This window comes from Phacochoerus africanus, chromosome 5, assembly GCF_016906955.1.
Source record: "Phacochoerus africanus isolate WHEZ1 chromosome 5, ROS_Pafr_v1, whole genome shotgun sequence".
Taxonomy (NCBI): Eukaryota; Metazoa; Chordata; class Mammalia; order Artiodactyla; family Suidae; genus Phacochoerus; species Phacochoerus africanus.
Genome location: NC_062548.1, coordinates 5236582 through 5258685, shown reverse-complemented (window position 1 = coordinate 5258685; position 22104 = coordinate 5236582). Strand labels below are relative to the sequence as shown.

Sequence of the window (22104 nt, the reverse complement as noted above, 5' to 3'; positions counted from 1 at the left end):
CAAACGTCAGGGCTGCGAGGATACACACAGGGACGTGTCACCCATGAAGCAGTCTTTGTGCAGACGAGGAAAACACACAACGTCCCAAAGATGGCAGGGCACCATGTACGTAAATCACCCCCACCACACACAACTAAACAAGGCGTTACTCGGGACGCCTCTGGGTGTGGAAGGTTCGAGAACGGACCAGTGGAATGTGCTTATTTAAAGAGAGACTTGGAGGTCCCGTCGTGGCGCAGCGGAAACGAATCGGACTGGCATCCGTGAGGAGGCAGGTTCGATCCCTGGCCTCATTCAGTGGGTTAGGGATCCAGCGATGCCGCGAGCTGTGGTGCAGGTCACAGACGCGGCTCCGATCCTGCGTGGCTGTGGCTGTGGCTGTGGTGCGGGCCGGCAGCTGCAGCTCCGATTCAAGCCTTAGCCTGGGAGTCTCCGTATGCCACAGGGGTGGCCCTAGAAGAACAGAAAGCAAGGAGAAGAGCGTCACCCGCTGTGCCGCGTCTTCTGCGCCTTGACGTGCACACGAGTCCCCCGGTCAGTCCCGGGCTCCCATCTCCAACTCACAGCCTTTCTGTGTGAGATACCCTGCAGCCCAGGTTGTGGTGGACAAAACGCCACAGTGACCCACGGGCTAATCGCAGGCTGGCCTGAGATCAAAGCCCCTGCCTGCCCGTCCCCCACTGTCCTGCCCAAGCGGGAGCCAGTGTCCGCGGCCTAGAGCAGCTACTGGAGCCGGTAAGAGGTACTCAGAGCTGTGCTGAGCTGCACCCTCCAAACAAGCAGCCCAGAGAAACAAACACAAGCACCTACTAATTCGCTCGGGCCAGACAACCTTAGGAGCCGCGAGGGTCTCAGTGACACTAAGCCCACTCTGGCCCAAGCAAGGCCCTCCCCTGCGAAGCCCCCGAGCAAACGGCACCTTGGCCCATGGGCACAACCCCTGTCATCAGCTCGAGGCCCAGCAGTGGTTTCCCCAGCACCAACCAGATCTCCCCTTCCCACACCTGGGCCTCACCAAGCCAAGAGCCCCCTCCGAAATGGTCACAATGACAGCAGCGACACTGACAATGATGTGGGCACTGCCCAGGGCATCTGGTGCCAGGCCCTGAGGTGAGGACGCCTAACCCATCATCTCCAGTTCTCATAGTGATCCAGGAGGTGGATCGTGTGCCCATTTTGCAGATGAGGGAACAGGAACGGGGCTTGAGTCAGTGTTCTCGCTCCGACATCCAGCCGGGGTAAGGGAGCCAGATTTTTTTTTTTTTTTTTTGGTCTTTTCAGGGCCATGCCCACAGCACATGGAGGTTCCCAGGCTAGGGGTCAAATCAGAGCTGTAGCTACGCGCCTACACCACAGCCACAGCAACGCCGGATCCAAGCTGCACCTGTGCCCTACACCACAGCTCACGGCAACGCCGGAGCCTTAATCCACTGAGCAAGGCCAGGGATCAAACCCACATTCTCATGGATCCTAGTTGGATTCTTACTCTGCCTAGGCACGATGGGAACCCCCCAGATCTTTTAACAGCTAAGCTACTACAACCTCCTTTGGCCAGACTGCATTTGCATTCAGATCTCTCCTGTTTATCAACTGGCCAAGAATTTATGAAGTGCCAACTGTGTGCCAAACTGGGGTTCCGGTAATAAACTAGAAAAGCAGTCCTGCTCCCCCAACACTCAGGGTGTCAGATGCACAGCACTACATACAGCCCAGCCCAGCCCAGCAGCGATGAGACTGCACCTCAGGGAACCCTGGGGCTCTGGGGGTGCACTGTCCGCGGGACCTCAGCTCAGGAAGCGCCGGGAGGGCTGCCATAGGAAGGTGCCCTGCGAGGACCTACAGCACAGGAAGCGGTAGTCAGTCAATACCTTGTCATCGCAAGAGTAGGAAAGGATCTGAGAAAAAACACACACGCATACCTAAATCGCTTTACACCTGAAGCTAAGGCAACTTTGTAAATCAACGCTTCTTCAATTTAAAAAAAAAAAAGCTAATGAAATCTGAAAAACAAAAACAAAAACTGGATTTCAGCAACAAAGCTCTGCTCTGAAACAGCTTGCGAGCATCCTTGTGAGGCTGGAGCCCAGCTCTGCGCTATTGATGTAGGGTCACTCGGCGTCTCCACCCACCTGAACAAGACAACAAAAAACGAGACACGAAATAGCGGAAGACACAGAGTAATCATTATTTGCAGACGAAGATTAAGACCTAAAAAATGTACCTGCTAAGGGAATTAAAAACTGTTACGAGAAACAGTAAACGCGGCTGGATACAAAATTAACATGCGTTTTGGTGCCGAATCTCAAAAAGTTACAAGAGGAAAAACAGTAACTACTTGGCGGAGAAGCCCGACTCACCTAAACCAAAGGACCACGAGGTCCACGCCTGCCTCCAAGGCCCCAGGCGTCTGGGCGACACCCTTGGCGGGGCACGCGGCCCCCCCATCCTGTCAGCCCGAGATGCTTTGCAGCGACCTGATCAGCAGGTTGACCCACTGGACAAACTTAAACGGAAAGACAACTGATAAAATAACTCCTGGTTTCTTTAAAAGTCAAGGTCCGTGGAGACAAGGTTGGGGCTGCTCCGGGTTCAGGAGACGGAAGAGACGGGCACCCGAGGGCAGCCTCCAGCCCGGACCCGACCCCGAGGCGCCGGAGCCCACAGAGGACGCAGTGGCATCTGTGCTGAGGAGTCAGTGAGGTGTCACGGGGCTGGGACATTTCCTGAAGTCGGTGCCAGGGCTGTGGTCCCGGAGAACACCCTTCCTCCTGGGAAAGACATGCTGTGGCGAGAGGGGACAGGGCCCCCCGCCCCCTGCTGTCCGCTCTGGCCCTTGAGGAAGTAACGCGGGAAAAAAGAGCCCATCCGTGTGCCCCAGCCCCACGGAAACACAGAAAACACGCACGAGTTAACAGAAACAGGGCTCCACGTGCAGGACACGGGTCACAGGACGGGGCTGCTCTGCCCCTGGTGACGGGTACGGGGGTGCGTGCACGCGGCCGGAGGTCCCCAGGCCCCTGGGTGCTCTTGGCCTCACTGCAGCGGCCGGAGCTTGTAAACTAGTGGGCGTGGGCGTGCTCCAAGAAACCCCGACACACCGGGAGCCCCGGGCACTCAGGCCGCACTAGCCCCCCCCCACCCCCCCGGCCCCCGGCCCGAGGCCCTGGCCGGCCCATCGCACTGCCCCACACGACCTTCCCGCAGGCCTGGGGCAGACACCACCGCAGCCTGGTGGCCGGCTGATGGCAGGGGGCAGGGGCCGCGGCCCCCGATGGTGCCAGCCAGGCTCCCCGCATCACCTCTTCTGGACTTTCCTGAGCAAGAGCGAGGAAGTGACCCGCTCCCGCAGCCAGGAGGCCACACGAGGCCCGGCAGGAGGCAACCGCCCACCAGAGCCGCCCTGTCTCCCAAGGGGGTGCAGCTGGCCTTGGGGATGCGGCCCTGCCTCCGGGAACCTTGGGCTCATCGAGGCAGACAGACCCGGGCCAGCGTCCAGGGAAGACGGTGACCAGCCCTGGGAAGTCCCAGGGCTCCAAGCGCAGCCCCACGCGGGCGCGTGGACAGCGCCGCCAGGCCCAGCAGGTGTCCCCACCTGCTCATCGAGGCCTTACAGGTCTGCAGGGACAGAAACCCACACGCAGGGTGGAAAGGAGCTGGACACGCACGGGACCCTCGATGACCAAGACGCGCCGGAACCCGGGACCCAAGGAAGGTTTCCCGACTTCCTCGGAAGCGCTCTATCCGCCACCGGCGGGAGTCACGTCTCAGCCCCTTACCTTCTTCCTCTGGCTTCATGAACGAGGGCCACAAAGGGACAGACGAGGCCGTCTATCCGGACTCACCCGTGTCCAGAGCGGCGGGCACTGAAGGGCTCACCCACGGCGTCGGCATCGAGGGTCCCCCGGGGCCTGGCCGCCAGCCTCGCACAGCCTGGGTCAGGCCTCCCGTCTCTGCACTTCCAGGCACAAGACAGGCCTTAGGCCTCGGAGGAGCACGGGGTAAACCGAGCGGCAGCCACGCCCGGGGCTGGGGACCCACAGACCTGCCACCTCGCCAAGGACACCCATGGCAGCTGCACACGTGGCCATGTTAGCTTAAATTAAGTGAAAATTCCATGCTTTGGTCATATTCGCCACATCTCAAGTGTCAACGGCCACGCAGGCCCAGCCCAGCCCTGCCCTGCTGGACGGGTGGACACAGATCCCTCCATCCCTGCAGAAGGTTCCAGACTCCACGAGATCCCCGCTCGGCTAGGCCGGGGGTGGGCAGGCCTGGAGAATCCGTGCCCACCACGACAGCAGGGAAAGTCAGACCAGCCAGGAGTCAGACTGCAGGCGGGCACAGGGCCCCAGACGCCCGCTCAGCCCAGGCTCCAACACGGGCAGGGGACTCCGCCTCCGGCTGTGATGAGCCCCTGGTCCCCACGTCGGGGACGCGCCTGCCGAGCAGACATCTACGACCCCACGCGTGGAGGTGGAGGCGCCCAAGCGACACCATGCGACCTTGCCCCTCACGTCACCCGCGGGCCCCGGCCTGTCTGCTCTGTCCCCGTGTCATCAGATCTCATCCTGACATTCCTTCCGAGTCAGCTCCAAAGAGTCACGGAGTTGACAAATCATTTTTCACTGAGGGTCGCGCCAGCCAAGGCTCCCTGGTGACACACAGGAGGCTCCTGATTTCCTCAGAAAACTATCCAAACCGCAGGACGGTGGGGGGAGGCCGCGGGGACACGCGCTGATCGGCGTGACACAGCCCTGCGCACCCCTCAGCGACCCTCCTCACACCCAGACCTGCGCACCCCTCCAGGGGGCGCTGTGACATTTTTCTTCCAGTCCTGCCTGCTGCCCCCCAAACCCGGAAGATCTGAGAAACAGGGCAACGCACGGGGTCGGGTGGGGGGTCGGGGGAGGCGGCCCAGCACAATGGACGCGACCGCCACCCACTGGGGAAAACAGCAGGTCCCCTTGGATTTTGCGACACATGGGAGGAGGTGGGTGGGGAGAGATGCAGAGAGAGGGGGGAGAGAAGGAGAGAGGGGGAGAGAGAGAGAGGGAGCGGGGAAGATGGAAGGAAGAGAGATGGGGGGGAGAGAGGATAGAGAGTGAGTGGGAGAGATGATGGCGGAGAGAGGGGGAGAGAAACGGGGGGAGAGATGGGGGGGGGAGGGGGGGAGAGAGGTAGGGGGAAGAGAGATTGGAGGGGGAGAGGAGAGATGGAGGGGGGTGAGTGGGAGGGCGGAGAGGGGATAGAGAATGGGGGGAGAGATGTGGAAGATGGAGGGGGAGAGAGGAGGGTGAAGAGAATGAGAGAGATAGAGAGTGAGAGAGAGAACGAGGTAGGGGGAGAGAGGGAGGGGAGAGAGATGGAGAGGGGAGGGAGAGATAGAGAGAAGGAGAGAGATAGAGAATGGAGGGGGGGAGATATGAGGGGGGAGAGAGAGAGGAGAGTGGAGAGAGAGAGAGGAGGGGGGAGAGAGATTGTGCTGGGAGAGAGGGAGCGAGAGAGCCACCGAGAAAAACGCCCGAATGTTCCTGTTTATCCAAAGGGGCCCAGCTTTCCACAGCATGTTTAGGAAGGTTTCGTGAAAAATCCCAAACAAGGAACATTCCATAGAAACACGCTTGTCCCCGACACCCCTGCCGGAGGATGAGTCACTTGCCGTCCACCCGCTGCCTTCTCCGGGGCCACACCCGTGGCTGAAGGGAAGGAGAGGGGCTGCCATCCAGGGACCCCACAGCACGCCCCGGCTGCCGGAAAATAGCAGAAATAACCGACACGCTGGTAGTTCCATCCAAAATGATCAAGCACTGCCTGCGCACACACAAGAAGACTGAATTTAAGCCAAATATGCCACAAAGATGCTGATAAAAGCCAAGGACCAAATTATGTGACTTCAACGTCTACAAAAATGTAGGGTGACTCAGCCTTTAAAGTAAATTTAAAAATTAAACTCCATCAGGCGCTCCCACTGTGGCTTGGCGGGTTAAGACCTCGACTAGGATCCATGAAGATGCAGGTTCGATCCCTGGCCTTGCTCAGCGGGTTAAGGATCCGGCGCTGCCGTGAGCTGCGGCATAGGTCGCAGACCCGGCTCGGATCCCGTGCTGCTGTGGCTCTGGTGTAGGCCGGCGGCTGCGGCTCTGATTCAGCCCCTAGCCTGGGAACCTCCATATGCCATGGGTGTGGCCCTAAAAAAAAAAAAAAAAAAGACACCTCCAAGTTAAACTACACCAAAAAGCCTGATCCTTTCAAAGAGCTTTCTCTTTAAAAACATGAGTCGTTGGGTTCAGTGGGATCAAATTCAGCTACCATCTGAACAGCGACAAAACATACTCTCCTTTGCATAATGAGTTATCATTAGAAAAGCTACATCATCAACGTTTTCCTCAATAACCAATGCACGAGGTTACAAAATCACACACGGGCAAAAGATTTATTCAAAACACAACAGAGACCAGTGGGTTTTATTTTGTTTTGGTTTTTCTTTGTTGGCCGTGCCCGTGGCATGCAGAAGTCCCCCGGCCAGGGATGGAACTCATGCCACAACAGGGACCCAGGCTATCGCAGTGACAATGCTGGACCCTTAACCCGCTGCACTGCAAGGGAACTCTGAGAGCCCTGGGTATCAACGCACCGGAGTTTTACAGAAAGTCCACTGATGAGGTTTCAGGGTCCATCCTGCAACCACCCTTCGAGAAACCACTCCTGTCACGTTTGGGGGCGGCATCCAGACATCCAACCATTTCCTGAAAGGCCACACTCCCCCCTCCCGGCCTCACGTGTGTGTGAGCTGCACTTTCCTCGTGCACTTGACCCAGCACCACGTCGCAACAGAAACTAAAAGCAGAGGCGGCTGTGAGATTCGGCTGCCTTCCACCAAGGCACACGTGAGAGACTTTCACCAAAAAACAAATACTCTTTTTTTTTTCTTTTTTTTTGGGGGGGGGGTTGGGGAGACAGAACTCTTTTTTTGCAAAAAGTTATTTTCCACACAGGCTTCTTATGACTGCTCCTTTTGAAGAGATGGGTAAATATACATGGGTTTTAAGTTCTCAGTTCCAATTTCTAACATGGTAAGTGTAACTGACAAACCCCCTTACGCAAAAGCTCTCTGGGGTCCCCAATAATATGTGAGGGTGTCAAGGGCCCCTGGGAGGTGCCGGAACCCGCGGAAACCCTGGGGCCTCTGCTACGGGCTGGGCACTGGGCAGCGCCGCACTGCGCACGTGCATCAGGGAAACAAACGAGCAAAGATGTCACAGGTGACAAAGGGACCCATCGCAGACCCGAGATTCATACAGGAAATCCTTCTGGCAAGCAGCTCGAGTGATAGGAGGCTGGAACTGGTGGGTCCCCGACAGGCGAGCCCCGCACCAGGGCACCCCTCTCGTGCCCAGGGAAAGCCCGCGAAGTCCGCCTCCTAGAAGGGGGTGCAGCCATGGGCCCGTCCCCCCGACACCAGCCAGGGTGCAAACTCCCCGACAGCACCTGGGGTGCCTGCCTGGCTGCCCTTGACACGGGCACGAAACATGTTCGCACACGCCGATGCCCGCTTCTTTCCTTTGAACCACTCGGTCACATTTTCCCGACAAACTAGAACTCGTGCAGAGGGAGCGCAGAAATGCAAACGAATGGCCAGATCTCCTGACGCGTCCCAAGGCAAGGGCCTCTTTTCCAGGAAATCAAAGTAAAAGCATGTGATATAATCCTCTCATTTTAATATGAAATGCTTTAAATGTAGGGGAATTATGGAAATGAAGCACCGCTGTAATTCGAGTTGTCATTAATTGGGCAAGTGTGTCATCCCCTGACACGCACTAGATGCAAAAGCAGCAAACAGTCAATTACCGCATCTCCGAAGCAAACGCTCTCCCTCCGTCTCAGCACGTGATTTCAAACAGAGCAGCAAGCCTTTTCTGAAAGCACTCAGGACACCATTCAAACTACCTTTCCGGCACCCACGGACCGATGCCTGCCTGCCTCAGTGCCAAAGGCTTTCGCAAGCTTCGGATAAACTCAACACATGCTACACAATAAACACCAGCCTCCCACTCACTCTTTCGAGCGCACAGAAACCTCCTTGTATGGGTGATGAGTCCCCAAGCCCCAGTGTGAACGCCATACTCCAAAGTGGCACCTATTTTTATTACCGCAGAGTCAGTGTACCGGCTCCCAACCAGCTACCCTCCTGTAAACCTTTTAAAAAAAGGTTTAACAGAACACGGTCAAACTTCAAGCAAATACGCGTGATACGCAACGACTGCCAATGAGCGGGAAAGCAGAAAGCATTTGTTTAGAGAAAAGGCCACATGGGCTCTTGCGGTCGCCCCCGCCCCTTCTGCGCATCGTCCCCCACTTGCGCGCCACCTTTTCTGTCCAGTCACCAGATCAGACCCGTGTGCCTTGAGAAGACCCTCCAGGCACATGGCCTCCTGTCCAGCCCCAGGGCCGCCCTCCTCCAGGTCCCGCCTGGCTCCCAGGCCCTCCCAGATCCACCGGGCCACACCCGTCGCTGCTCCCGGATGCCAGCTCCCCTCTCCACATGGGCACAGTGGCACCCCCTCGGCATCCACACCTTCTGGCTCCAGCCACTGGAAACAGACAGATGGATGGGACACCCTCTTGCCCCAAGGTGCAGCCCCAGCTCAGCACACAGGCCCACTCTGGGGCTGCCCACTCGTGACTGAGGCTTCGGGTCCTGGCAGGACCCGTAGCTCCCCCCAGACTCGGGCAGGGAGGTGTCGTGAGGAGGGTGGGAGAGAAAAGGGACACAGCTGCGGTTTGTGGGGACACTGGGAGGTGGGGCGGCCAGCAAACACCCGCTGTCCTCGCTGAGTCCGGGGCATTTTCTGGTTCACTGCAACCTCACTTCCATCGGGTAACTACCCTGTGACGGTAACTAATTCGATGTTCCCCAAGTGACCCGTCGCAAGAGCAATGAGAAACTACGTCCTGTGTGTTTTCATGGCGCCTAAACAATTCTTTATGTAGTAAAATGCTTTGGTGGTTACAATTAATTACTTTTTATCACACACAGCAGAGAGCAGAGGCCCTGATCCGGAACAGCTGCCATTCACAAGGGGCCTTCAGAGGGCGGACGCGTCAGCTCGCCCGCCCGAGGTGCACGTGCTGGCAGCCACTGTGGGGGACAAGGGTACAGGTGATAACAGATCTGCCGACCCAGGTGACGGCTGGCCGGAGCCGCCCGGGCGACAAGCAGGCGTGTCTGCCTCCCGAGGGCCCCACGCACCCCTGCCTGCGTCAGATCCCGTCTCCAGGCCCAACAACCAACACCCGGGAAGGACAGGAAGGGACAGGCGAGCGGCCGCCGGGGGGGTGGGGGGAGCGACTGTAAAAGCGGACCCAGGGAAGCGCACAAGACGGATCCCGCACAGGACATCTTCACCGAGGGGGGAAAAAAGAGTGAGATGGAGCCTGCAAAGCAGAGAGCCCAAGGGCTGGGCCTGATCTGGTCCCTGATTCAGACAGACACACGGCAAGGAAAGGAAAAAATGCACAAGCTGGTACAAGAAATCCAAACGCCGAGCAGAGGTTTGATGATAGCCAGAAATTGTTATTAACTTTCTAGGTGAGATAATGACACTGCGGTTAGGGTTTTTTTTTAAGGAATCTTTATCTTTCATTGAAAGAGTTACAGACGGAGCGATAGGACATTTGTGATTTGCTTCCAAATCACTGGCGGGGCGGGGGGTGGGGGGGAGCAGGGACAAAGATAAAATGGGCTTGGCAGCTCTCTGGGATTCACTACTTTATTTTTACGTGGGAAACTTTCCGTAATAAAGTGTGAAAAAGAAAGGGAAAAAAAAAGAGCTGTGCTCATTACAAAAAATCTGGAACACAGAAACCCAGAAAGATAAAAAGAATCCCATAAATCTTGTGTGTGTGTGTGTGTGTGTGTGTGTGTGTGTGTGTAGGGCCTTGCCAGCGGCATATGGAGGCTAAGGGTCAAATCGGAGCTGTTGCCACCAGCCTACGCCAGAGCCACAGCAACTCGGGATCCGAGCCCGGTCTGCGACCTACACCACAGCTCATGGCAAAGCTGGATCCTTAACCCACTAAGCAAGGCCAGGGATCGAACCTGCATCCTCATGGAGACTAGTCCGATTCACTTCCACGGAGCCACCATGGGAACTCCAAGGATCCCATAAACGTTACCGTTCACAGATGCGACCACAAACAGAAGTCTAGTCTTTCCTGTAATTATTTGTGTAGCCCAGGCTTATTTTATTTTATGTTTACTTATTTATTTTTTTTTTTGGCTGTGCCTGTGGCATACAGAAGCTCCCGGGCCAGGGTTTGAACCCATGCCACAGCAGTGACACAGCCAGACCTTTATCCCACTGAGCCACCAGGGAACTCCAATCCATGCTTATCTCCTGACTCTACTGGAAAGGAGGCTGGAAAGGAGGGGAGAGCAGCACGAGGCTGGGCACACAGATCACAGCTCAGTCAAACTCCAAAAGCGCTGGGAGAAAGACCCTGAGTCATACACAGCCACCACACGCAGCCGCGGACCCAGGAGAGCCGGGCACGCAGACTGCCCACCTTGGAACCCACTCTATCAGAGACACTGCTTCACCCCAGAAGTGGTATATCCACTCCCTGATTTTTTCTGGCCTCACCCGTGGCGTGTGGAAGTTCCTGGGCCAGGGAGCGAACCCGAGCCACTGCAGTGACAATGCTGGGTCCTTAACTCGCTGCACCGCAAGAGAACGCCTAGTCCCTGAGTTTTCATTCAACAAACACAGCTCTGGCTGAGCACCCTCCTGGCAGCCAGCTCCCACCAAGTCTCCAGCTAAAGGTAACACATGCCCAGCCCCACCCTGGGGACCCGGAGCCGCTAAGCCAGAAACCCCTGCACGCCCCTCCTGCGAACCCTCGGTCCCGTCCAAGAGCAGCTCTAAGCTGTGTCTCGAGGCTTCTTTGCACTAACAACAGTTCACAAATGAACGAAGCCTAGCGTTGGAACCGCGGTCATCCATCGTCACCAGCGCGGGGGCCTCCTGTTCCTCCTCTTCCCCTCGGGCCTCCCTGGGTTGGGGAGGCAAAGGGACAGCCCCGGGGAGCCGCGCAGGGGGCGTGGGCGGCCTCGGGGTCACCGGCGGGAAAGGGTGTGACACTACAGGACAAGGAAGAGCCGCGCAGGCGTGCTCAGTCAACCAAATCCCAAGGCGGCAGCGAGAACTCCCTTCCCGGTGGAGGAGTCCCCACCTTCACAGCCTCCCGGCCGGACTGGGCACCAGACCCCCTGGAGGAAGCACGGTAACTGCCCCCATTCTTGGACCGTCAGCCCCGAGTTTCCCATTTGGAGAAAACACAGCCAGCTGCCTTTCCCTGAATCCACGAACACCTCTGGCGGGCTCTCGAAGCGGGGGCTCGCTCGGAAAAGCGGCTCCCCCGCAGCCGGGCCCCCGATGCGGCTTCTCTGACGGCTGGCGGGTCTGTCCACAGGCGTGGACGGTTTGGGATGTCCGGGAGGGCGGGCACGGACAACCGCTTGGGGTCTGTCCTGTTCCTGCAGGTTCTCCATCACTGCCGGCCTGGCTGCTGCGCAGGGCGCCCCCAAAGTCGAACACAGCCAGACGCGGGCCCCGTGGGCAGAGCACCAGCCAGAGGGCTACCGGCAGCAGAGACACAAACGCCCGTCCCATTTCATAAACAACAGACTCTGCCGTGGCCTAGTGGCCTATTCAGCACGCAATCTGAGGACCCCTCGGGCTGAAGTTTCTTCCCCTCGAGTTGGAGAAAGCCTAGTGCATTCGCGATTCAAGATTCGAGACCGGGCAGGCTAGGCCTGGCTAGGCCTTGTCAGGAGCGCACCAACTCCACAGCAAGGCAGGGAGCGCTGCCACCAAGACGGCCGGGTGGAAGCGCGTAGAGAAGCTGAATTATAAAACGAGGCCTTAGCGACGCAGGCCGGTGAGAGCCACGGGGCTGGGAGGGGAAGGCGCTGTTTACCTGTCACCTTCTCACAGGAGTGACTGGCCCCAGAATGCACTGAACGGCCCAGAACGGAGAGAGCATGTAGGTTACAGAAAAAAAGACCAACAGGATAGCAGCAACCATGGGATTGAAAAAAAAAAAACCCCAGCAAACCTCTGTTAGTCACCAAGTCCTGATTTTAGCCAAACCCATACCTCTCATGTCTGGAAACCCGAGTCTGTAAACACTCTCCTCTCACGCCCTAAGCACCAGGGAGCCGTTGCTGATGTTGGAAAATACTCAGTGCGACATTTATAATCAAACAAACCAAGACCCTAAAAAGGGGAGAAGGTACAGACACAGGCCCTGAGCCCTGGAAATCACCCCACAGCAAAAATTCCCTGGACTCAGGGGGTGCATGAAAGCAAAGGGTGATCAGGCACTCTGGGACCCCTTGGGCACACGGAGCCGCTGGTGAAACAGAAACAGGAGTGAGGAGATGGAAGCAACCACTACCCAGAAAAAGAAAGTGCCTGAGGATGACGCGAGTGATTAGACAGGCTTTCTCCTCATCAAGAGGTCTCAAAAAAGCAAGGGCCTCCCCGGCTGAGGGTGCCAGGAACCGGAAGAGCAGGGCAACACGAGGAGGCGGCTCAAGAACGGTGGGGCATCGCCGCCTGCCCCCCCCCCAAGGGCGGCCGGTCCCTTCTCCTTGCCCTGCTTCCCTGCTCAGGAACCCCAACTGCGATCCGAACGCCCCCAGTGCTGAGTACTTGTGCCCTCAGGTGCGCTGAGAAAAGGGCACTTCCTGTCCCCACCCCAGCCCACTCTCCTGCCTGTCCCCTCCCCGCCCCAGTCGCCGCTCAGACCTGGCCCCTACGGCCGGGGGCTCTGGCCTTCTGTGGGTCACCGGTCACTGGCCTTCTTGGGGGAGCTGCAGGGATCCCCGCATCTCCCAGAGCAACGGCACCTGAAGCAACCCTCCTCGGGAGGGCGCTGGGGCGACCCGGGGTGCAGACTGGGGAGGGGGACAGAGAGCGACGAGCCCTCAGAGCTCAAGCTGGGTGGGGACAGAGCCGCCCCTCAACGCCCAGGGCCCAGCCAGGGCGAAGATCAAGAATCACCCCGGGTCCGGGTCGGGAGGGGAGGGGGAGGACCCAAGCTCTGGTGGGCGACCGTCGGGGGTCCAGGCAGGGCGGGGGTCGAGGTCGATCCTGGGGCCCAGACCAGGCGAGGAAAGCGGGTTGTCGCCGGCCCAAGGCGGGCAGGGGCAGGAGCTGCCGCGGAGTCCCGGGCGGGCGGGCGGGGAGGGGGGGGAGGGGCAGGGACGACCCTCCGGGCCCAGGCCTCTGGATCCTCGCGGCCGTTCCCGGGGGGCGGGGTTGATCTCGGACCCCAGCCGGGCGGGGGAGGGGGGCGGGGGTGACCCCGGGCCGACGCCCGGCGGGGGCAGGGGCACTCACTGTTTGGGCAGCTGCAGGGCGGGCGCGCCGCGCCGCTGGAAGGCCCCGTCCACGAAGACGCCGTTCTTGCCGAGGCAGCGCAGGTAGAAGTGCGGCTCCTGGAAGCTGAGCTGCAGGTGGCGCCGCGAGATGAAGCTGGACAGGCCCATGCTCAGGTCCACCGAGCCCTGCGACGAGTTGCGGCCGATGGTGACGCTGGGCTGGCGCATGAGGAACTCGAACTCGCGGCCCTCCAGGCGCGCCAGCGCGGGCCCGGGGCTCCGGCGCACCGAGGCGGCCGCCGCGGCCACCAGGGCCTCGCCCGCCGCGCCCCCCGCGGCCCCGGCGATCGCGCCCGGCGGGCGGCGGCGGCGGCGGCGGCAGCGGCGGCGGCGGCGGCGGGGGCTGGGCGGGCGGCGGCGGCGGCGGCGACGGGGCGGCGGGCCCGGGCGCGGGCGCCGCGGCGGCGGGGAAGGCGGCGGCGGCGGCGGCGGCGGCGCACAGCATCGGGCTGCAGGGCGCCGAGCGCAGCGCCAGCAGGGCGCGGGCCCCGCTGTCCTCGCCGACTTCGGCCATGTTCGCGCAGCTCCGAGCGGCCTCCGGCGGCGGCGCGGCGCGGGGGGCGGGGCTCCGGGGGCGCGGGCGGGCGGGCGCGGGATCCCGGGCCGGAGCGCGGCCGGGCGGAGCGGAGCCTGCGGGCCGCGCGCCCCGCCCGCCCGGCCGGGGCTCGCGGAAGCTCGCGGCGCGCGCGCGGGGCGGGGCGCGCTCGGGGCGGGGCGGGGCCGGTGTCCGCGCCCCGCCCCGCCTCGCTGGCCCCAGCCCGGTGCCTCGCTCGCCGCCTCCGGCCGGGGGCTGCCCCGTCCTCCGCCTTCGCGGGGACGGAATGGAGGGACCCCCCAGGATGCCTCGCTGGGACGTGTGCATCCTCGGTCGCGCCCTGGAGGGAGGGACACGGACCTCAGCAGTCTCCTGGGCCGAGGCGCTCCATCCGACAGCCCTGAAGTGCGATCACACGGAAACGAAGGGGCTTCGTGCTGTGGCCGAGGTTTTGGCCTAAAGATGCTCGCCCTCCCTGAGGGCCTGGGTTCCTTGTCGGAGTCGTCCCGGGCCCCGTGCTAGGCCCCGGCGCAGTGGTCGCCTGCCCTCTAAGCCCCTTACAGATACCAGCAGAGACCACGGAACTGGCCAATCGAGGCATCGTTCAGATCCCGCAGTGCTTCATGCTTTCGTAACTCCTCCAGGGCCCCCTAAGAATGGAACCCTTCTTAACACATTGCCATCATTTGATAATTATTGGGGGGGGGGGAAGCAGACCCTCTCTGGTGGAGCTTACGGTCTGGCAGGAGATGCAAACAGGAATCAAATGGCATCCTAATAAAGACAAAATTACAGCAGTCTCAAGTCCAATAAGGCAGTCACACAGTGACATTCGGGAGAGTATGGAGATGTGGCCCGCCTAGGGTGGGAAGCTTGGCCGCTTACTGTACACTCACAGCCTGGGGCTGCAACATCCATTAACCCCACCAGTACATGATTGAATAAATAGATAAAAACAGAATCAGGGCTTGGGGTGGGAGTGGGGGGGGGCAGGTACATTTTTCCAAGCTGTAACGGAGAGAAGCTAATTGATAGTGGAGGAGGACAATAAAAACAGGGTCAGGGTGGAGTTCCCTGGTGGCTCAGAGGGTTAAGGACCTGGCACTGTCACTGCTGTGGTTGCTGGATTTGACCCCTGGCCAGGTGCAGCCATAAATAAATAATTAGAAACTGACACAGACAAAAATGCAGCTCCCCACTGTGGCACAGTGGGATTGGTGGCATCTTGGGAGCCCTGGGACTTGGGTTCGATTCCCAGCCTGGCACGGTGGGCTAAGGATCCGGCATTGCTGCAGCTGCAGCTTAGTTCAAGGCTGTGGCTTGGATCTGATACCTGGCCCGAGAGCTCCATATGCCACAGGGCAGCCAAAAAACAAAACAAACAAACAAACAAAAAACCCCCAAGGTCAGGGATCTCTCCCCTAAGGAAGGACACTTTGAAGCCTAGGATGATTAGGGGCGGGGGTTGGAGTCAGGGGACAGCAGTCCTCTGATGAACAGCATGTGCTAAGGAAGGGAGCCTTAGAGGGATTGATAGTTTACTGTAGGTGGAAAAGGGAGAGTGACCAGATCCACGGAACAAGATTAGTCATGTAAGGACTGGGCTCTGATCTCCCAAAGCAGTGGAAGCCACAGAGGGGTTTTCAGCAGACAGGCCACATGCAGACCCACATATTTGAAACAGAGTCACTGGCTGTCGTGTGGAGCCCAAATTGGAAAGAGGTCAGCATGGCTGTGGGAGGCCAGCTAGGAAACTAGGAGACCAGGCAAGAGGCTGGAGGAGGGAGATGGAGGGAGGCTGAGAGATCCAGGCCACGTTCAGCTCAGACACCCCGGCGGCGGGGATGCAAAGTCGCCACAGGAAACACGACCGTCTGACTGAGCACTTCCACGCCCAGGTATGAGCCCCCAAAGAAGAGAAAGCAGGGTCTCCACGAGATAGTTGGACACGCGTGTGTTCATAGGTGCGTTATTCACAATCTCCCAAAGAGGGAAGCCAGCCAGAGTCAACCCCCACCTCCATGGGACATTATTCAGCTTGAAAAACAAAGGCAGTTCTGACCCATTCTGCAGGACGGATGAACCCCGACGCGAAGTGAAATCAACACGTCACAAAAAGACAAATCCTGTATGATTCTGCCTGTGTGAGGTCCCTAGAGGAGTCAAACTCGTAGAGACAGAGTGTAGAAGGGTGATTCCATCTTGGGAGGGTGGGGGCAGAGAATGAAAGGTGTGTTTCATGGGGACAGAGCTTCAGTTTTGCAGGTTGAAAGAGTTCTGGAGATGGAGGGTGGTGATGGCTGCACAGCAACGTGAATGTACATGACTCTACGGAAGCACACAGCTAAGACTTAAAGTGGTAAATGCTACATATTTCACCACAATTTTCTTTCTTTCTTTTTTTTTTTTTTGTCTTTTTAGAGCCTCATCCACAGCACATGGAGGTTCCCAGGCTAGGGGGTCCAATCGGAGCTGTAGCCTCTGGCCACAGACACAGCCACAGCAACATGGGATCCAAGCTGCTTCTGTGACCTGTACCACAGCTCATGGCAACACCAGATTCTTAACCCACTGAGCAAGGACAGGGATCGAACCTGTGTCCTCACGGATACTAGTCAGATTCGTTTCCACCGAGCTGCGACAGGAACTCCCACAATTTTTTTTTTTTAAAGAGAGAGATTTACATGCAACCTCCAAAGTTCTTTGCTCTGGTTCATCTGAATGTCTCACTTTTAAGGACAGGTCTGTTTGGTATCAAGAGGGACATCTAGGCTTCCAGGCCTCTCAGGCCCAACACTATTCAATGTGAAGGCTTCTGCGCAGACTGACAGACCTGGACAATTCTTTTCCTGAACAGCAAGAACCTGGATGGTGATAATGGCAGGTGCTCACAGAGCTGACTCACAATGACCTTGCAACCTTGACACCCACTTGACCTGTGAGTCCTTTTCTCCTTAAACTGGGAGCCTTTGGAAATACTGACAGCTTCAACAGAGAAGGCCAGAAAGGGGGCAAGACAAAGCCATTCAAGAACCAGAATTGGGAGTTCCTGTCATGGCTCAGTGGTTAACAAATCCAACTAGGAACCATGAGGTTTTGGGTTCGATCCTTGGCCTTACTCAGTGGGTTAAGGATCCGGCGCTGCTGTGGCTGTGGCGTAGGTCGGCAGCTGCAGCTCTGAGTTGACCTGTAATCTGGGAACTTCCCTGTGTTGTGGCTGCAGCCTTAAAAAGACCAAAAAAAAAAAAAAAGGAGCAAGGATGAGCTCCCGTTGCGGCTCAGCAGGTTAAGAACCCAACCAGTATCCATGAGGATGCAGGTTCAATTCCTGGCCTCACTCAGTGGGTTAAGGATCCGGCGCTGCTGTGGCTGTGGCGTAGGTCGGCAGCTGCAGCTCTGAGTTGACCCATAGTCTGGGAACTTCCAAATGCTGCAGGCGCGGCCCTAAAAAGAAAAGAAGGAAAAAAAAAAAAAAAAAGAGCAGGGTACACAGACACAGGACAACAGAGAACAACACGGGGGACCCCTAACTGGTAGTGTATGCGTTCGTTTATAGGATGGTCTGGAAAAAGCAAAACTATAGAGACAGAGACGAGTGGTTCCAGGGGCCGGAGGTCTGGGGCTGACCACAAGATGACATGTGGGGATCCTGGGGGGAGGTGATGACTGCGGTGGCAATTATACAACGCCATGTACTTGTCAAAAAGAGCAGAACTGTGCACAGACAAGGCTGAATTTTATACTGTGTAAATCTACCTTGGCTAAACAGAAAGTTCTAGAGAGACTGTAGTTAGAGACCCCAAACAAGGATCGAGAGCCGGGCGCCCCGATTCAGAAGCCAGCCGTCGTATCTGGTTTTCTACATGTATACTCTCATTAAACTGAAACCCCATTAAATGCTTTATTTTGAAATGTGGCCCGAGCCGTATTTCAGGTGCCGCATCTGGAGATCCGCGTGGCTGATGCCTATTGTCCTGGCCGCTGCAGAACGTTCTAGCGGCCCTGTTGCTCTGAGGGTGGGGGGTGGGGGGTGGCTGGGCACCTCGGCGCCCTCCTCCCTTCATCCCCCCCACGTCGGGCAAGACCCACAAAGGAAGCACTGATGGGGTCCCCCTCCTGCCTCGAGAGAAGGGGTCCTCACTCCTCGGCCACCTGCTCCTGGGGGGTAAGGGCGGGGCAGCAGGACAAAGAGGCCGTCAGGAGCCAGGAGCTGATGGAAACCCCTCAACGCCGACGCTGACGCTGGCTGAGTCTGAAGGTTGGCGGGTGGCGCTGAGAAGAGAAGCCTTCGAATCTGCCAGCTGCTGGTCCCCGCTCGCATCTTTGAGGGCCTGGCTGGCGCTCAGTGCGTCTTTGGCGAGTGCCCGGGGAAGCCAGGCTGCCTCTGTCTTTTCGTCTTCCCCTTCCTCTTCCTGCCTGCTGGCTGTCACTTCCTGCTGCTTCGATCTCCTCGGACCCTTCCTGCACCGCTTCCTGTCTGTTCCCTGGGTCCCTGGGGTGTCACAGCACAAGACGATGGGCCTCTGACTACTGCTGAGCAGGACGCACCTTTGTATGGCTGCAAAAGAGAGAGACAGAAACAGACACACAGAATCAGCCTCCAAGAAACACTTCCACATGCAGCCTCCAACGCCGAGAGGTGGCCCCGGGTCCTCAGGCCCCCCCGGCCACCACCATGTCACCCTGTCGTGGAACTCATCCATGTGTTTTCTTTTTTTTTTTTTCTTTTCTTTTCATGGCTGCACCCGTGGCACATGGAAGCTCCCAGGCCAGGGGTTAAATCTGAGCCACATCTTCCACCTACACGGCAGCCTGCAGCAACGCTGTATCCTTAACCCACTGAGCAAGGCCAGGGACGGAACCCACAGCCTCCTGGACATCAGGATGGGTTCTTAAGCTCCTGAGCCCCATGGGGAACTCCCACCCATGTTTCTTAAACCCCAGTTCAGGAAAAGGTATGTCCAACTCCGACAGCACAAGAAACTTGTTCAAACAAAGCCTGGGTGAAAACCACTCTGGAGACAGCACAGGGGTGTGGGCGTGCAGGAAAAAAGAGGCTCTGTGTGTTACTCATTGACTGCTGTGTAAGGATTCCAACACCTCTCACCATTTCCCGGGCTCAGGAATTTGGGGGTGACCCAGCTGGGCAGCGCTGGCTCGGCGTCTCTCACGAGGTTGCATCAAAACGGTGGCAAGGCTGCTTTCTAGGGCTGCACTTGCAGCATAGGGAGGTTCCCAGGCTAGGGGTCGAATCCGAGCTGTAGCTGCCAGCCTACACCACAGTCACAGCAACATCAGATCCGAGCTGCGTCTGCAACCTACACCCCGGCTCCCGGCAATGCTGGATCCTTAACCTATGGAGCAAGGCCAGGGATCAAACCTGCACCCTCATGGTTCCCAGTCAGATTTGTTTCCACTGTGCCACAATGGGAACTCCACGGCTGCATCTTCTGAGGTTGGCCTCCTGAGCCAGGAAGATTCACATTAAGGCAAAGCAGCATGAAAGGGCCTGGAAGGGGAGCCTACAGCACTGCTCCCCAGCTCTGTGACCTGGGACAAGCTCTTTGGCCTCTGGGCCTGTTTCCGTTTCTGTGAAATGGGCTTCGGGTTGCTGGGGGCTCAGGGGGGCTGTGGGACTCTGAGAGACTCGTTCCTGTTGCCCCCAAGAAATGAGCAGTGTTTTGTAAGAACATGGAAATAAGGAAAGACCCCCCGGCCTGAGGGCCAGCTCCACAGAAGCCCCCCCACTCTGCGCGGCCAGGGAAGAAGGCACGGGGCCTGCTTCCGCCGCTGAAGGAAGGAAGCTGGGGGCAGGGGCTTCCTGGTCTGCACTGTGAAATCCCGGCAGGCTTCTGGTGGTGAAGCCCTGGGAATGTTTCATCTCCCCGCTGGCAGGGTCCCCTGCGTTTCTGGTTCTCCTGTTGCCGCAGTGGTGAGCTTCATGGGCCCGTCTGTCCCTCCAACTGGGGAGAGCGGTTTGCCCTGGGACCTCACGTCTCAGGGGGGTGGGAGGGGCGGATCTAAGAAGAGTTTTGATTCTTCTTGCTCAGCCCTTTCCTTGCGTGGCTGGGCACGATGCCAGCTCGGCACCCGCGTGCAGGACTGGCAGCGGAGGTCATTCCGAGCGGGGCTTCTGCAGTTGTTTCTGCTTCTCTGCGAAGGTTTCTGTGCTGCCGTTTCCACTGTGAACAGCTCAGGGCTCTGAGAGCTCAGGTGCCAGCTCCTCTGGAGAGACGTCCGAAGGGCCCGTGAGTGGCACGCCAGGAAAACGGGGGCATGCGGGCTTTGAAATCAGCTGCTTGGAGTCAGGCTCTCCGAGTAGCCAGTGGTATCCTCACAGGGTCGGGTCCCCAACGTGGACAAAACCCATCCCAGGCTGATGAGCCACCAGGGCTCGTATCCTTGGTTGGGAGCCTTTGGTACAACTGAGGCTGCAGCCGGGGAGAAGAGATGGCCATTCTAAGGCGACACGGTCCTGAACACATGCAGAAACCCCCGATGGAGCCTTTCCAGCCCTTTTATAATGTCCAGTTGTTGACCAATGGAAACAGGACTCAGCCACAGGAAGAGGTGCAGTCAGTGTAAAATACACAATGCATCAATTGTAAAGAAGTGGTTAAACAAAACAAAACAATGTTACTAACAGTATTTTACATATTTATATTGGTTAGAGTTTGAAAGGATAATATTTTGTTTCTTTATTTTTGTCTTTTGTTGCGCCTGAGACATGTGGAAGTTCCCCAGCCAGGGACTGAACCCACGTCACAGCAGTAACCAGAGCCACAGCAGTGACAACTGCCAGGCCCTTAACCTGCTGAGCCACCAGGAAACTCCTCACACGGACAATATTTTGGATATATTGGGTTACATAAAATACACTACTAAAATTAATTTGATCTATTTCTTTTTAAATTAATTTACTTTTTTTTTTTTTTAATGGCTGCACCTGTGGCATATGGAAGTTCCTGGAGGAGAGGTTGAACTGGAGCTGCAGCTGCCAGCCTACACCACAGCAACACCGGGTTGAAGCTACATCTGCGATCTAGGTGGCAGCTTGCAAGGGATCATTAACCCACTGAGGGAGGCCAGGGATCCAACCTGCATCCTCACAGAGACAAGGTGGCGTCCATAACCGGCTGAGCCACCACGGGAACTCCTCTTTTTACCGCATTAAGGCAGTTACTAGAAAACTTAAAAATTACCTCTGTCTCACATTTGCGGCTTATATTCTACTTCTGTGGGACAAGGCTGTTATATAGACCAACTTAACTTTCTTGGTCCCAATAGACGCTGCTGTCTTAATGACCACCACCTCCGAATTCTTGTTTTAGCAGCACGTGGGCGCGGCTTTCAATCTGGCGTCCTTCTATCAGTGTATTCCTTCCTCTTTAGTTATCTGATCACCTTGTGGAAATTTTCAAGTCCAAGGGGTCTGTGTTTACGGCTGGATCGCCGAGGGGCGATCGAGCACACGGAATGTTCGGCGAGCTGAGCTGTCGCTTCCACCGGGTGCTCGGGTTTTCGGCCGCGGAAACGAACCCGGGCCAACCTAAACAAGAAGGAAATGTCCTGGCACGGTGCTGGGTGGTTCATAGAACTGGAGAGGGCCGAGATCCAGGATTCAGAAAGCGCTGGAGGCAGAGCGGCCCTGGGGATGTAGCAGCAAAAGCCCCAAGGCTGGCCTCCGGGATGCGCCCCACGGGGATCCACCAGCTCCAAGCTTTCCTCCGCCTTGCATCATTCCCTAGACGCCTGGAACCCCCCCCTCCCAAAGCAGCTGCGGGCTCTAGCGAGGGTCTGCGCCCAGGCCTGGGCCGAAGGGGGGCAGGCGCCAAGAGGGCGGGCCGGGAAGGTGGGCTGCAGCGCCCCCTGCAGGGCTGGCGGTCCGCGAAGCACAGTGTGGTGACCGGGAGGCGCGGGGGCGGGTTTGCTGAGCAAACAAAAAGCGGTCCGCCTCATTCCAACTGCATTCCGTCAGGGACCCGCAGAGAACCCAGCCAGTGCCGCCTTTGATTTGATTTGATTTGATTTTTTACCTTTTTTTTAATTACTCAAATGAATTTATCACATCTGTAGTTATATAATGATCATCACAACCCAAGGTCGCAGGATTTCCATCCCG

At 57.8% G+C, this 22104-nt stretch overlaps 1 protein-coding gene and 1 long non-coding RNA gene across 2 annotated transcripts in view; both read right to left on the bottom strand.

Moving 5' to 3' along the window:
• Positions 1 to 13972, bottom strand: part of FOXK1 (forkhead box K1) — a 59625-nt gene extending 45653 nt beyond the window's left edge. The window contains 2 exon segments of the mRNA XM_047779451.1: positions 13407 to 13748; positions 13750 to 13972. Coding sequence (XP_047635407.1) covers positions 13407 to 13748; positions 13750 to 13961 — 554 coding nt within the window. The 5' untranslated portion in view covers positions 13962 to 13972.
• A 3886-nt stretch (positions 13973 to 17858) lies between these two features.
• On the bottom strand, positions 17859 to 21818 carry LOC125126706 (uncharacterized). Its single transcript, XR_007134759.1, has 2 exons — positions 21185 to 21818; positions 17859 to 18540 (listed from the first exon to the last, which is right to left on the bottom strand). It is a non-coding gene; the product is annotated as an uncharacterized LOC125126706 (long non-coding RNA).
• Positions 21819 to 22104: the final 286 nt, after the last annotated feature.